Here is a 14,139-nt window from a genome sequence, read left to right as displayed (position 1 = left end):
ATCCCCATTAGTTCCTGCCAAGGCAACAGCGACTCTTCCTGGGGTCCACATAGTAATATCCTGGTATGTACACAATAGGATATACAGACTAGATCATGAATGTGCTATGTCAAGTATTTACCATATAAAGTAGATAGTGTGCTGGTTGCGCAGTTAATAGTTTGATTTATGATTGATTCATGTTGAACTGTTCCATATAATAATTATTCTATAAGACAAAACACGCCTGTATAAAATAAGAAAATATAACAGAATGGGTCCTGAAAACACCAGCAACCTCCAATGAGTTGTCCTGACTTAGTCCCTCACGTCTCCACTCCAACAACATCCATGTTTAATCCCTTGCTATTTACCCTCTGCTGTTTAAAGGGTAGAATGTTCCTTAACAAGCGTATTAAAGCCAGCTTGGATGTGGATTTATCCTTGGAGTATATCATTTATCACGCCTGAGAGGACACCTGTGTGTGTGTGTCATTAGTCTCTAGTGGCCTGCCTGCCTGTCTATGACAGTCTTTGAATAGCACACACACACACACACACACACACACACACATACAGCTACCTCTATGCACTGGGACTTCTTGGCTGACTTGCCTAAATCCTTGGAATCAGGTTGATTGATTGATGTTTGTGTTTCCGTCAACATTGTCCTGTTCTAAACCTGTATTGACATGTGTTGCCATGAGAATGAGTAGGCAGGAGAAAGGGAGAGAGCTGTTGCACTCCTCCTTTCTCACCCTCTGTCCCTCCTCCACCTTCTCTGTCTATATCTCTCTCTCTCACACACACACACACACACACACACACTCCTTTACTATTCACATTCTCTTCCACTTCTACCGGCATCCCTTTGAGTGGTACTGTCACTATTTGAGAAATGTGATCATGATCGAGGGTACTATGTAACTTCACAGTCAACCATGTCCTCTCCCTGGCCAATGCCCTCATTGCTCATAAATGGTGTATGTCTGTGTTCTCAGTGTCCAAGTGTCTACTATCCACAGAGTACCATATGCCTCGCACCGTGATCGAGGGCATTATGTTCATGGGTGGAAAGAGTATTGAAATATCCTACTTAAGTAGAAGTACTGTTACTTTAATTACGTTTTACTCAAGTAGGAGTCAAATTACTGGTGTAAAAGAACTGCTCCCTGTTTCACTCACTCCCTCACAAACTCCCTCTTTCACTCACTCACCAGATGTAGAAAGAGTACTGAAATATCCTACTCAAGTAGCAGTAATGTTACTTTAATTACATTTTATTCAAGTAGAAGTAAAAAAAACTGACTTTGAAAAATACTCCAAAAAGTACAAGTACTCGGAAAAGCTACAGTTACAGTAGCGAGATTAGTGGCAATTAGTTACTTTACACCTATAACTATGTTCCAACTTCCCAGCCATCCTACCTACTGGCCACCCCATTCCCCCCTGCCCGCCTGATTGGCAGCCATATCTAATAATAACACCAGATGTCCATGCCAGGGAATCCGTCCCTGATGGCACATCAAGTCTCACTATCACTGGAGGGTCTGTACAGGACATAGAATTGGGAAGAGGGCACGCACCCTATCTTTGCCATTATCACTTCATCAATGGTGCTGTCCGCTAAAACAGGTTTTGAGGCAACTGTGCCCTCTATCGAACTCTATAGTACAGTAAGAGGACAAGGAAGTGACCAGAGGAGGCTGGTGGGAGGAGCTATAGGATGACAGGCTCATTGTAATGGCTGGAATGGAATAAATGGAATGGAGGTTTCCATATGTTTGATGTGTTTGATTCCATTCCATTGATTCCATTCCAGGCATTCCAATGAGCCTGTCCTCCTATAGCTCCTCCCACCAGCCTCCTCTGGAAGTGACATACCTTTGCCCTGGCCTCATACTGTACACCATGTTCTCAGTGTGTTCCCTCCGTCAACCAATCAGAGAGGGGTATAATTAGGCCCAGAGCCCACGCCATGTCGGCATGTCAAACAGCTGTTCAGGAAAAACTCAGTAACATGATCTGGTATCAAGGGCTACTGGATTGTCCTGACTTGGCCTGACATGGTACTGGAATGTGCCCTACTCCAGAGGAGTCTGGTGGGAGGAGCTATAGCAGGACGGGCTCATTTTAATGGCTGGAATGGAATTCATGGAAAGGAGTCAAATGTGGTTTCCATATGTTTGATGTGAAACCATTCCACCTATTCCGCTCCAGCCACTACCACAAGCCCTTCCTCCCCAATTAACGTGCCACCAACCTCCTGTGCCCTACTCATCGAGATTCACTATAATATGACTCTCTTCTATTTAATCCTGTGGCATCGTGTTTGCCGCCATAAGACCCCCATAAGGGCTGTAGAAAAGCACTTTGTCCATGGACCGTTGAGTTATTGTGCTATGATGTGAGAGCTGTTGGTGGAATGTGGTGCTTGTGTTTCCCTTGAACCACGTTGTCCTTGTTGACCTTGTTTTGTGTCAAACGGCACCTGCAGAAATGATGTATTGTAGCTTTTGTTGCTCTTTGTCATGGCAGAGAAGGTGTTGTATTGCAGCGAATAGGGGGTGGAGCTTGAGTGATAAATAATAATAAATAATATGCCATTTAGCAGACGCTTTTATCCAAAGCGACTTACAGTCATGCGTGCATACATTTTTTTTTGTGTATGGGTGATCCCGGGGATCGAACCCACTATCTTAGCGTTACAAGCGCCGTGCTCTACCAGCTGAGCTACAGAGGACCACGATATGTTATGTACCCTGTGACCCTATGTCTGTCAGTCAAACACCTAGCTAAACTAAAGATGGTGGATAAATGAAGATGATTTACTCAGGCTGTTTACCATTGGAAAATAATGGTCAGTTATGGTCTACTTAACTGGGCGTCTCTCCCATAGACACCAATGCAATAACAGCTGGGTCTGGTCTACTTACAGTAGTTCATTGACTTTGATTGAACCAGGAAAAAAACAGCGAGTGGGGTGTCTCACTTCCTCTTCCGTCTCTGGCTAAACTACTATGCCAAGAGTTCCAAAGCTTTTGTCAATGTTGCTACAATATTGCACTTATGATATTGAACATTTTTATAATTATATGCCATCTCTAATCTTCTCTGTCTGTCTCTGTCACCAGTGTGTCCTCTGGGTTCGATGGGATCCAGGAGCAGAACATCTGTAATAAGATCATGGCCAAGCTGATCCAGAACTACAGCAGCATATTCAACAACAACCACCAAGATGACGACCATATAGACGATCACTGTGTCTTCAGTAGAGATGGAGACAGAGGAGACCATATAGAAGATCACTATGTCTTCAATAGAGATGGAGACAGAGGAGAATACATAGAGGAATCTCTACCTTCTAACATCATCATTGTTAAAGTGAGTTACTGGTATTATACATGTCTTTTATACAAGTCTTCATACTGATTTGGGCTACGTCTTCCCTATCTATCCCTATGTGGGCTCTTGTCAAAAGTAGTACACTATGTAGGGCAGTGGTTCCCAACCTCTTTCAGTTATTGTACCACCAACTGAATTTTGCTCTGCGGGGAGTACCTTGTTCATTTGACCAGTTACCCTATGGGCTCATGAGTCTTCTCAAGTACCCCTGTGGATAGGCCAAGCACCGCCAGGGGTCCTAGTACCCCCTGTGGATAGGCCAAGCACCGCCAGGGGTCCTAGTACCCCCTGTGGATAGGCCAAGCACCGCCAGGGGTCCTAGTACCCCCTGTGGATAGGCCAAGCACCGCCAGAGGTCCTAGTACCCCCTGTGGATAGGCCAAGCACCGCCAGAGGTCCTAGTACCCCTGGTTGGGAACCACTGATGTAGGTCATAGGGTGCCATTTTGGAACCAATTTTTGGGGTACATTTCCTTTGCCTGCGAGTGATGTTATACCCGTCTTTGAATTGATTTGGAGAGATGCCATCTCAGCCCCGACTCTTCCAGGGGAACATCTTTGTTTTGATGTTCTGTTCTTGCTATCGATCCATATTTAATGAGTCTAGTCTAGACTGCCCTTTGATGTGTCTCAAGCACTTGAGGAGAAGAGAAAGCTGAGGAGAAGAAAACCATAGATAATGGGAAGATAAGTCACGCTGTAAAATATATTTATTTACCTACTTTAAGAATCCATTCTTTTTGGGCATTTTCACAAAACTTTAAGGATTTCATAATTTCCCAGTTGTCATTCCTGACTGGGGCCTGGACCCTTAGTGTCAGAAAGGGCCAATATTGGTCAGTGTAGAAAATGCCCCTGGTGAGTTTGACCTGTTACAGTATACCCCTAATGCTGTTTTTAACCACATCACTATGGACTGACCAAGGGTCTGGTTACTCCAATAACACTGTTACCCCAGACGTACTGTACATGAGTATTCATAAATGCTTTATGTTAAGAGTATGTGTCAAACATACCTTCATTCCATAAAGTAGCACTTTATCATGAGTTCCATTTTGAGTTTCTCAATCACTTTCTGCATCAAGGACAAAGTGGCCATCTTGTCAGTCAGCCCTCATAGGAAGTGCTGAGTGTATTTATCATTGCATGTTGTGTGTGTGGTGGCCTCACATGAAAATATCTCTAGTTCTCTCCAGTGCAGTAAATCCCTGTAGCAGTCAGGGGCCTCAGGGGGCCTTAGGGACCTCACAACACCCGAGACCCCGGTTGGCTGCTGACCTGTAGGATATCCCTCCGCTTGACCAGCTGCTATTGGGATCTCCTTACACACACGCAGGGCTATACCTCCTGAGGCTGCTTTTTGACCATTGACCTCCCACTTGCCCCTCATTGCTTTTCTCTGCACGTAGCCATCGGTACAGGTGCTTCTGTCCTCTTACTGTAAAAGGGAGGGGGGCGTGAGTTGACAATAGGGTTGTTTGAGTGGAGGTGTTGGGGTTAGAGGTTAGGGCAGCACAGCACATTTGACCTGTCTCATCTGTTCTGGACACTGTTGTTAGGGAGGTAGAACACACTGTTGTTAGGGGAGGTAGAACACGCTGTTGTTAGGGGAGGTCGAACACACACTGCTATGAGACTTGTTAATCACTCTGGGAACTTGTTAATCACTCTGGGAAGTCAGAAGACATTTTTACATTGTCAAATGATTTTCACTCTCCAATTCCTACCCTTGGCCACAACAGAAGTGTTTATCTAAAGTCTGTTCTGGAATGTATAGCTGGCATGATATTTCACACCATTAGATGAGGAAATGGCGTACCTTCAATTACAAAGGAATAAAAGCCAACAGTAACTCATGCTGCTTCACTGGACCTGCCACTGGTCAATAGGAGGATTGTGTGAAGAATATATTTTTGTCTTTTTCTCAGGAGGTCAAGGAGATCCCAGTGAATAGGACAGATACTGAGTCACCGAAAACACCCAGAACCACATCAAGAACACCAAGCACTCCCACACACACTCAAAAGACACCGATTCCAGTTCCCAGAAAGAAAGAGGTGTGTGAGTGTATGTGAGTGTGTATGAGTGTGTGTGAGTATATGTGAGTGTGTGTGTGAGTGCGTTTTTTGTGTGCCCCTGCCATGGAAAACAATGCTTAGGTGTCTCTATGGGGGGTACGTGCTGCCTGCCTAGTGCACACTTGTTTTAGTTTGCGTGTGTGGACCTGCCATGGAACACAGTGTTTAGGTCACAGGAGGTTGGTGGCACCTTCATTGGGGAGGAAGGGCTCGCAGAATGGCGTGGAATGGCATCAAATACATTAAACACATGGTTTGATGCCATTCCATTGGTTCCGTTCCAGACATTTCTATGAGCCGTTCTCCCCTCAGTAGCCTCCACTGGTTTAGGTTTGTGTTAGTGCCCTATGCACACATGTAGGATTCTCAGTGTTAACCTGCATGAACTACGTCTCTTAGAACTCCCCAACAGTGTACCTTTAACTAAGAATTCCCTAACAGAGTACTTTTAACTAAGAATTTCCCAACAGAGTAGAATTCCCCTTACAGAGTACTTTTAACACCAACCATGTGGTCACATGAAGTAGTCAATTAGACATGGTTTTGAAAAGTAAAAAGGAACATCTTTCGTCACACCTATGCATGTACGTGCAAGTCCCTGCATCATATATTCATAGGGATAGTTTCAGCTGTGATACAGTGTCTTAGGAAAGCATTCAGACCCCTTGACATTTTCCACATTTTGTTAAGTTACAGCCTTATTCTAAAATTGATTAAATTGTTTTTTCCCTCATCAGTCTAAACACAATATGCCATAATGAAAAAGCAAAAACAGATGTTTTGTATTTTTTGCTCATTTATAATAATAAAATAAAACTGAAATATCACATTTACATAAGTATTCAGGCCCTTTACTCAATACTTTGTTGAAGCACCTTTGGCAGCGATTACAGCATCGAGTCGTCTTGGGTATGACACTACAAGGTTGGCACACCGGTATTTGGGGAGTTTCTCCCATTCTTCTCTCCAGATCCTCTCAAGCTCTGTCAGGTTGGATGGGGAGTGTTCCTGCCCAGCTATTTTCAGGTCTCTCCATAGATGTTTGATCGGGTTCAAGTCCGGGCTAATAATAATAATAATATGCCATTTAGCAGACGCTTTTATCCAAAGCAACTTACAGTCATGTGTGCATACATTTTCTAAACGTAGATGTTAGATCGGGTTCAAGTCCGGGCTCTGGCTGGGCCACTCAAGGACATTCAGAGACTTGTCCCGAAGCCACTCCTGCGTTGTCTTGGCTGTGTGCTTAGGGTCGTTGTCCTTTTAGAAGGTGAACCTTTGCCCCAGTCTGATGTCCTAAGCGCTATGGAGCAGGTTTTCATCAAGGATCTCTCTGTACTTTGCTCCGTTCATCTTTTCCTCGATCCTGACTAGTCTCCCAGTCCCTGCCGCTGAAAAACATCCCCACAGCATAATGCTGCCACCATCATGCTTCACCGTAGGGTTGGTGCCAGGTTTCCTCCTGACGTGACGCTTGGCATTCAGGCCAAAGAGTTCAATCTTGGTTTCATCAGACCAGAGAGTCTTTAGGTGCCTTTTGGCAAACTCCAAGCGGGCTGTCATGTGCCTTTTACTGAGGAGTGGCTTCCGTCTGGCCACTCTACCATAAAGGCCTGATTGGTGGAGTGCTGCAGAGATGGTTGTCCTTCTGGAAGGTTCTCCCATCTCTACAGAGGAACTCTAGAGCTCTGTCACAGTGACCATCGGGTTCTTGGTCACCTTCCTGACCAAGGCCCTTCTCCCCCGATTGCTCAGTTTGGCCGGGCGGCCAGCTCTAGGAAGAGTCTTGGTGGTTCCAAACTTGGAGACCACTGTGATCTTGGGGACCTTCATTGTTGCAGACATTTTTTGGTACCCTTCCCCAGATCTGTGCCTCAACACAATCCTATCTCGGAGCTCTGTGGACAATTCCTTCGACCTCATGGCTTGGTTTTTGCTCTGACATGCACTGTCAACTGCGGGACCTTATATAGACAGGTGTGTGCCTTTCCAAATCATGTTCAATCAATTACATTTACCACAGGTGGACTCCAATCAAGTTGTAGAAACATCTCAAGGATGATCACTGGAAAAAAGATGCACCTGAGCTCAATTTCAAGTCTCATAGCAAAGGGTTTGAATACTAATAATATATTTAAATAAGGTATTTCTGTTTTAAACATTTGATAAATTAGCAAACATTTCTAAAAACCTGTTTTCGCTTTGTCATTATGGGGTATTGTGTGTACATTTTTAAAAATCAATTTTAGAATAAGGCTGTAACATAACAAAATGTGGAAAAAGTCAAGGGGTCTGAATACTTTCCGAAGGCACTGAACATGCTATTCCAGGTCAACACGTGAGGATACTACAGATATGTTATTCAATGTACTATATGTTGACACGACTGATAAACAGCTATGAGTGATCATTGTGTATTGCAGCGATCATCCTGTATTCACAAAGTCATATTGCAGTTGAGCAATTGGGCTAATCCTAACCCATAGTTATATTGTTAGGAGCCGATATGCCCCGTCAGTCACAAATGCACTGTGATATGCCTTGGTGGATTGACGATCGTTAGCTATTGACAGAAAAATACATGATGTTATATGAATTATATGATATGTACATTGTCATTCCTCCTTTATGTTTTCAGGCTGCATCCAACAGTCCACCAGAGAACACTGAGCCATCAAAAGAACTATCCAATGAAAACCCAATCATAACCCCAAGGAAACAGAAGGTACAGTGAATAAATTAAAATATTGACTTGTTCTCTCTGAACAACATGAACAATGTTTATTTGATTGCCTTAAGATTGCCCTATCCTGAAATAGACATCTAATCCTGATAATTGCACCGTAACCATGGCAATACAGACATGTGTTATCGGTTATTTCTCAAATATGGTGGGTTAGCTCTCGTTCAGAGTAGGAGTGCTGATCTAGGATCAGGTCCCCATCTGTCCATATAATCTTATTCATTATGATCTAAAAGGTGAAACTGATCCTAGACCAGCACTCCTACTCTGAGAGGCTTTGTGGATACGGGCCTGATGCCACAAACTACCTAATGTTGTCAATGTTGTTGTGGCTGTATTTGTATCTCCCCTAAACACACACACATACACGCCTGTACACATGCACAATAACAAACACAAACATAAACACGCAGTGTCCAGAGGCATATACTACAAAGCAAGATCAATGAGTTAGCCAGCTAACTTTGATAAACAACCAGAAATAACAATTGATTTTCTGGTGCATTAGAAAGTTCTACTTAGATATGCGTTTTTGGTTGTTGAGCCAATTAGACCATGCCCATTTGAAGTCTATCTTAAAAAAATAAAGAAATACGTTATTTCAGAATATTTAGGCAAGTTAGCTGGCTAACTCATTGATCCTTCTTTGTAGTATACCCCTCAGGGGTCACTCGTGGGCAAGGACGGCTCTAGCCTTTTAGGGGCCCTAAGCGAGATTTGGTTGCCCCCCTAAGTGGGCAAAACATTTTAGTGGGCCCCATCTTGACAGCGGAAAGAATACATTTACGTTATAAAGTAGATTTTTGGCAATTCTACACATTTTGCCATGGGACGTAGAGGAAATGTTGCAGTTTTAAAGCAAGTTTTCTGCAGTTCTCATCATTTCTGGGCAAAGAGACATTTTTGACGTTTCTTAACACATTTCATACAATTCTACTCATTTTGCCATGACTTATGCCATGTTAATGATATGAGTGAGAGTGACTAACAAAATCAATGGGGGCCCGCTGGAGGTGGGGGCCCCTAGGCGGGTGCCCTGTGTGCCCGGGCGGTATTCGGCCATGATTACTGCAAGTTTAGATAACTGGCTAGACTAACTTACCAATCTAAAAAATGTTAGCTGACATGGCTAATTGAGTGACTGCTGATGCACAACCAAATGTCAAACTTGCACCTTGTGTTTTCTAACTCTCAACAGTAAGTTGAGAACCCAACTGATTTTTGTGAAGGTCGGACTGCTTATGCCTGGAGCCGGTCCTGGTCGTGGGCTTCTGATAGTGATAGCTCTGATCAAGCCACTCGCTCACATGACTTGATTTGATAAGGTAAACCAGTGGGAGGAAGCCAGCTGAGCCACAACACAACAACAATCAAGCTAATTCACAATGACACACAGGAGCTACGCTGGCTATATGCCCTTCCTGTGGAATTATGATGCAGACAGCCGAATAGCCTTCACCAACCGACTTCCGTTCTTAAGTATTTCATTTGAATTAATAAAATTGCAGCCCTTGACTAAGAATGGAATTAAATTCTAATTCTATTGTTGTGACTCATAGACCTACATACACTAGCTGAATGTATTGTTTGTCTAAGGCTATAAAAGAGTTTAGCAGTTAGCCCATAGGATATTATTTAATATCCGGACAGAAGCCAGAGAAGAGATTGAGAAATGCTGATTGAGCTAACAATGGGATTAGTGAAGCATAGTGTGATGAAAAATAAGACAAGTTATTGCTGATGAGGGACGTTTTTTGTTTTCCCTGCAGAGTCCCCAGGACCCATGTGGCTCAGTTGGTAGAGCATGGCACTTGCAGTGACAGGATAGTGGGTTCAATTCCCACGGGGGACCAGTGTGAAAAAAGTATGAAAATGTATGCACTCACTACTGTAAGTCGCTCTGGATAAGAGCATCTGCTAAATGACTAAAATATAATATAAAATTAGTCAATAAAATCACAGAGCCTGTGCATTAGGCTCATATTTAGCATCGCTAGCATTATCTAATCTAGCGTACTACTTTGTTGTTGCTCCTTGGTAATTTTGTTGTTGAGGAGCCACACAGACAAACACGTTTGTTTTGTTTGCTTGTTCATTTGATTTTGAGCCATTTCAGTGAAGTTAGCTTTGATAGCGTTCCAGGAAATGTTAGAACGCCAGTTGACAATTGAAATACTATGGCCCTGGATAAAACAAAATATGTTAATATCAATTGTAATTCAAGTGATAACACTAAATATAACATTTCCAGGGCATTTAGGGCTTATCTCCCGAGTGGCGCAGTGGTCTAAGGCACTGCAGCACAGTCTGCTGTGCCACTAGAGATCCTGGTTCGAATCCAGGCTCTGTCGAGCCGGCTGACCGGAGACCCATGGAAATTGGCCCAGGTAGGGGAGGGAATGGCCGGCAGGGATGTAGCTCAGTTGATAGAGCATGTTTGCAACGCCAGGGTTGTGTTCTTTCCCACAGGGGGTATGAAAAAATTATAATGTATGCACTGTAAGTCGCTCTGGATAAGACGCTGCAAATGACTAAATGTAATTTAGAATGGATTTTTCCATGTTGATGGAAAATGAAAGAACTCCCCTTTAATTTCATGTTGATGGAAAATGAAAGGAACTCCACTTTAATTTCATGTTGATGGAAAATGAAAGGAATTTACCTTTAATTTCATGTTGATGGAAAATGAAAGGAACTCCCCTTTTAATTTCATGTTGATGGAAAATGAAAGGAACTCCCCTTTAATTTCATGTTGATGGGAAATGAAGGGAATTTACCTTTAATTTCATGTTGATGCAGCCACATAAACCTGACTTCCCACTACATAATAAAAACAGTTATATCCTGTGATTTACCATGGGGTTCCTTATAAATGGCTTCCTTATAAATGATCAAGGTTAGTAGAATAGTTTTATAGCCATATACGGTATACTGTAATGTAATCTGCAGCCTAATAAAATCAAAGCATTCTTATCGGGGATATTTACCCATGATGGCCTTGGATGACAGTCTTGTTTAAATATATAACCCAACAAAGATATGGCGTGTAGATAAGTTGGCTACCTGGCTTGCTACTGGTAATTGGACTTTATGGTGGGAGGGGGAACTATAGTTGAAAAGCCAAAGGTACTGTTCTTCTGCTGATAGTCGTTCAGATGTGTTGATTGTGCAGGAAGCACACACTCACACACACATTTGGGGCCTTAGTGTGACATTGTAGTTTGGCATGTCTATGTAAATCTGTTGCGTGCAACTGAGAGGGGCTGTGACATTGCAATCGATTAATCACATTTTTGTGTTTCCATTTGGCATAAATCAGGCTCAGTTTCAATGTATTTATAGCTCTGTAGAGCCTGGCTTATCTGTCGAGGCTCTGGTCTATTGTCGGGAAATGTGAGATGAGTAATTGCCGCCATCGATCAGAGGGCCCTAAAGATGTTTATGATGTATTCTATCTGAACTTGTTCACCTGTTGTTGTATGTACCACATTACCCAACACAGTGAACACTCCTGTAGTGAGTTCAAGTGACTTTCCCCATTTTAGCTGGGACTTTCTCAGCTAAAAAAAAGTCCATGATGACATTATCATTCAACTGCTGTAGTCTACGTTCCTTGTGCTCTTATTTATATTTACATTTCAAAACGTAAGCAAACATTCTGTTGTTATGGTAACAGCGGTATTGGAATTTTAATGTCACACCTTTTCCGGTATTTAAGTGAAAGTGTTTTTGCTGCAGTAAATAATAGCTTGTGTTTTTGGATCATTGTGTTGTGGTGAGAATCTCAGCCAAGTGAGTGTTGTTCTTCACAAGGCCTACAACACATTAACAGGTACGTCTCTCATTCCAAAAAAGAGGTCAGACAACTGATCTGTCAACACCTCTGCCTCTACAACTAAAGGTAGTGTTGGTGATTTGGAAGCCATGTTTTCACAGGTGGTTGTGAATGGTTGTGAATGACTCAAGAACGGTTGTTGGTATTTCCTTTGGTAGTCTTTTTTTGGATTTTTGATCCAACTTGTAATTGTTAAGGCATTATTTTCAAATGAGGTCACCTCCTCTTTGGTCAATTGGACAATAAGAAACTGTTTAGTCTAAAAACTATTTCCTTCATGTTGTCTGTCATTAACACATTGTCGTACTGCCAGTTCGTCCTTCTTGGTGACAGAATGGTGTTTAGTTACCCATAGTTCTCCTGTTCGGCCACTTCCTGTCATCACCAGTGTTGGAGTCGTTACAAAAGAAATAAGTAATATATTCGCTATTACTCGTTACTTCTTTCAACAATAACAAATTACTTATTACTCCCTGGAAAAAGTCATTAGTTACACTACTCGTTATATTGCTTTTGCGTTACACCCCAAAACGTTGCGCGTCCTCACGCAATGTAAACCATGTCAATGTTACGTTGGCCTATACACCTACACAAGTCTACACAAAAATCATGCCTTGTTGGTTTGGATGAGGTAGACCTGCAGTCATCTTCAGCAGCAGTGGTCAGGTCTCAGGGTGTCTTTCGCTACGAGTTTTGTGTTGGCGTGTTGCCTTTGCAGGTGCTTTAAGAGATTGGAAGTCGTGGTTTCTAGCAGTGGAGAGGTCATCACCCCCCCCGCCAACCTCTGGTGTCCTGGATGCACCGCCCCCCACATTAAGCCAAATACATCACTTAACTCCCGACATCTGTCGTTGAAGCGCAAAATCTAGTCCCTTAGGCTTAGAAGCTTTTCAAACTGTTCTGTAACGGAAAAACATGAACTACTAGACCTTTTCCATGGTTCTCCTAGTAGCAGAGAAAACCAACGATTCCAGCCCTGACTGGATATTCCATTGATAAACGTGGCTCACTGAAAAAGTACTTCCGTTCCTCATCATTAAATGGTTTAGCATTGGCTTTTGTCCAGAGCCAAACCCTGTCGTGATTGGTTAGTGTGCCTTTGATCAATAGTTGAGCTGTAGGCTTCAGACCCATTAGGCTACGAAACAGTGGACTGCTAACATTTGATAAACTTCACGTTTCTCATTCACACTTTTCTCTTACCCCCAAATACACACCTCTCAGTTATATGCGTTAGATGTAGCTAGTGTACCCCTGTAGAACTGAAACTCAGTATAGCCTACTAGTGAACACACCGTCGATATGAAGAAAGGTCGGTGTGACATAGCAGTGGTACGGATGAGGTTCTTTAGGTACACCGTAGACACGACAGGCTACCGCCAGCTATATCCCCTAGGAGTCAGCACGGTAAGAGCAAGAGGAGTTGAACCCTTTTCATTTCCACAGGGTCGTATTCACTAGGCATGAAACGGACGCAAACAGGCCGAAATGGGAACGTACTCTCTGAACTTTTCCAATAAGCTCGCGTTTTGCATTGAACGCCATTTTGAAATGTTTCGCTACGGAGTGCCCAAATGAATACGACACAGTTTAAGGCTAACCTTAACCTTCCCCCTTCATTTGTTGTTCTTTTATAAGCCAACCTCCATGTCTCTACTGCCCATAGCCTATCCTCCAATGGATGTTTTATACTGTAGTAGCCTGACTAAAGGTCAACACGGCTGATCTGATTGCCTCTGTGACAGTGTGCTGAGGAAGGGATCATTTCTATCTCTGGCTCTACACACAGGGCTCTAGTGTTACAGGGCGTCCACCCGCCTCACCAGTCCTTCATTCTCCTTCTCGCTTTCCACAGGTGAGGAAAGTAAAGCGCGAGACAGCGACGGTGCTCCGAGCCGTGCCCCTTCCCAGTCTCTCTCCTGGGCTGCCCCATGTGAGGCCCCTGCCCCTGGTCCTACCTGTTCCCCTGGCCCCGGAGGTGAGGAGCCCCAGCCCTGAGAGGATGGAGCAGACCCCACCGGGGGCCCCACAGGACGTCAGCGAGGTCAAGACCATGGAAACCCTGAACAGGTCAGTGTGTAGTGTAATAACAGACTGTT

The 14,139-nt window shown here is 43.4% G+C and overlaps 1 protein-coding gene across 1 annotated transcript in view; it reads left to right on the top strand.

The window, feature by feature from the left end:
• LOC121535982 (protein FAM13A) overlaps positions 1–14,139 on the top strand; it is a 94,638-nt gene that overhangs the window by 31,316 nt on the left and 49,183 nt on the right. Inside the window, exons 5-8 of the mRNA XM_041843231.2 lie at positions 3,114–3,363; positions 5,313–5,441; positions 8,101–8,187; positions 13,896–14,110. Of these exons, the coding sequence (XP_041699165.2) occupies positions 3,114–3,363; positions 5,313–5,441; positions 8,101–8,187; positions 13,896–14,110 (681 nt within the window). The remainder of the gene's footprint in view (positions 1–3,113; positions 3,364–5,312; positions 5,442–8,100; positions 8,188–13,895; positions 14,111–14,139) is intronic.

The sequence above is a fragment of the Coregonus clupeaformis genome, unplaced genomic scaffold, assembly GCF_020615455.1.
Source record: "Coregonus clupeaformis isolate EN_2021a unplaced genomic scaffold, ASM2061545v1 scaf1241, whole genome shotgun sequence".
Taxonomy (NCBI): domain Eukaryota; kingdom Metazoa; phylum Chordata; class Actinopteri; order Salmoniformes; family Salmonidae; genus Coregonus; species Coregonus clupeaformis.
This window is presented reverse-complemented; position numbering and strand designations above follow the sequence as displayed.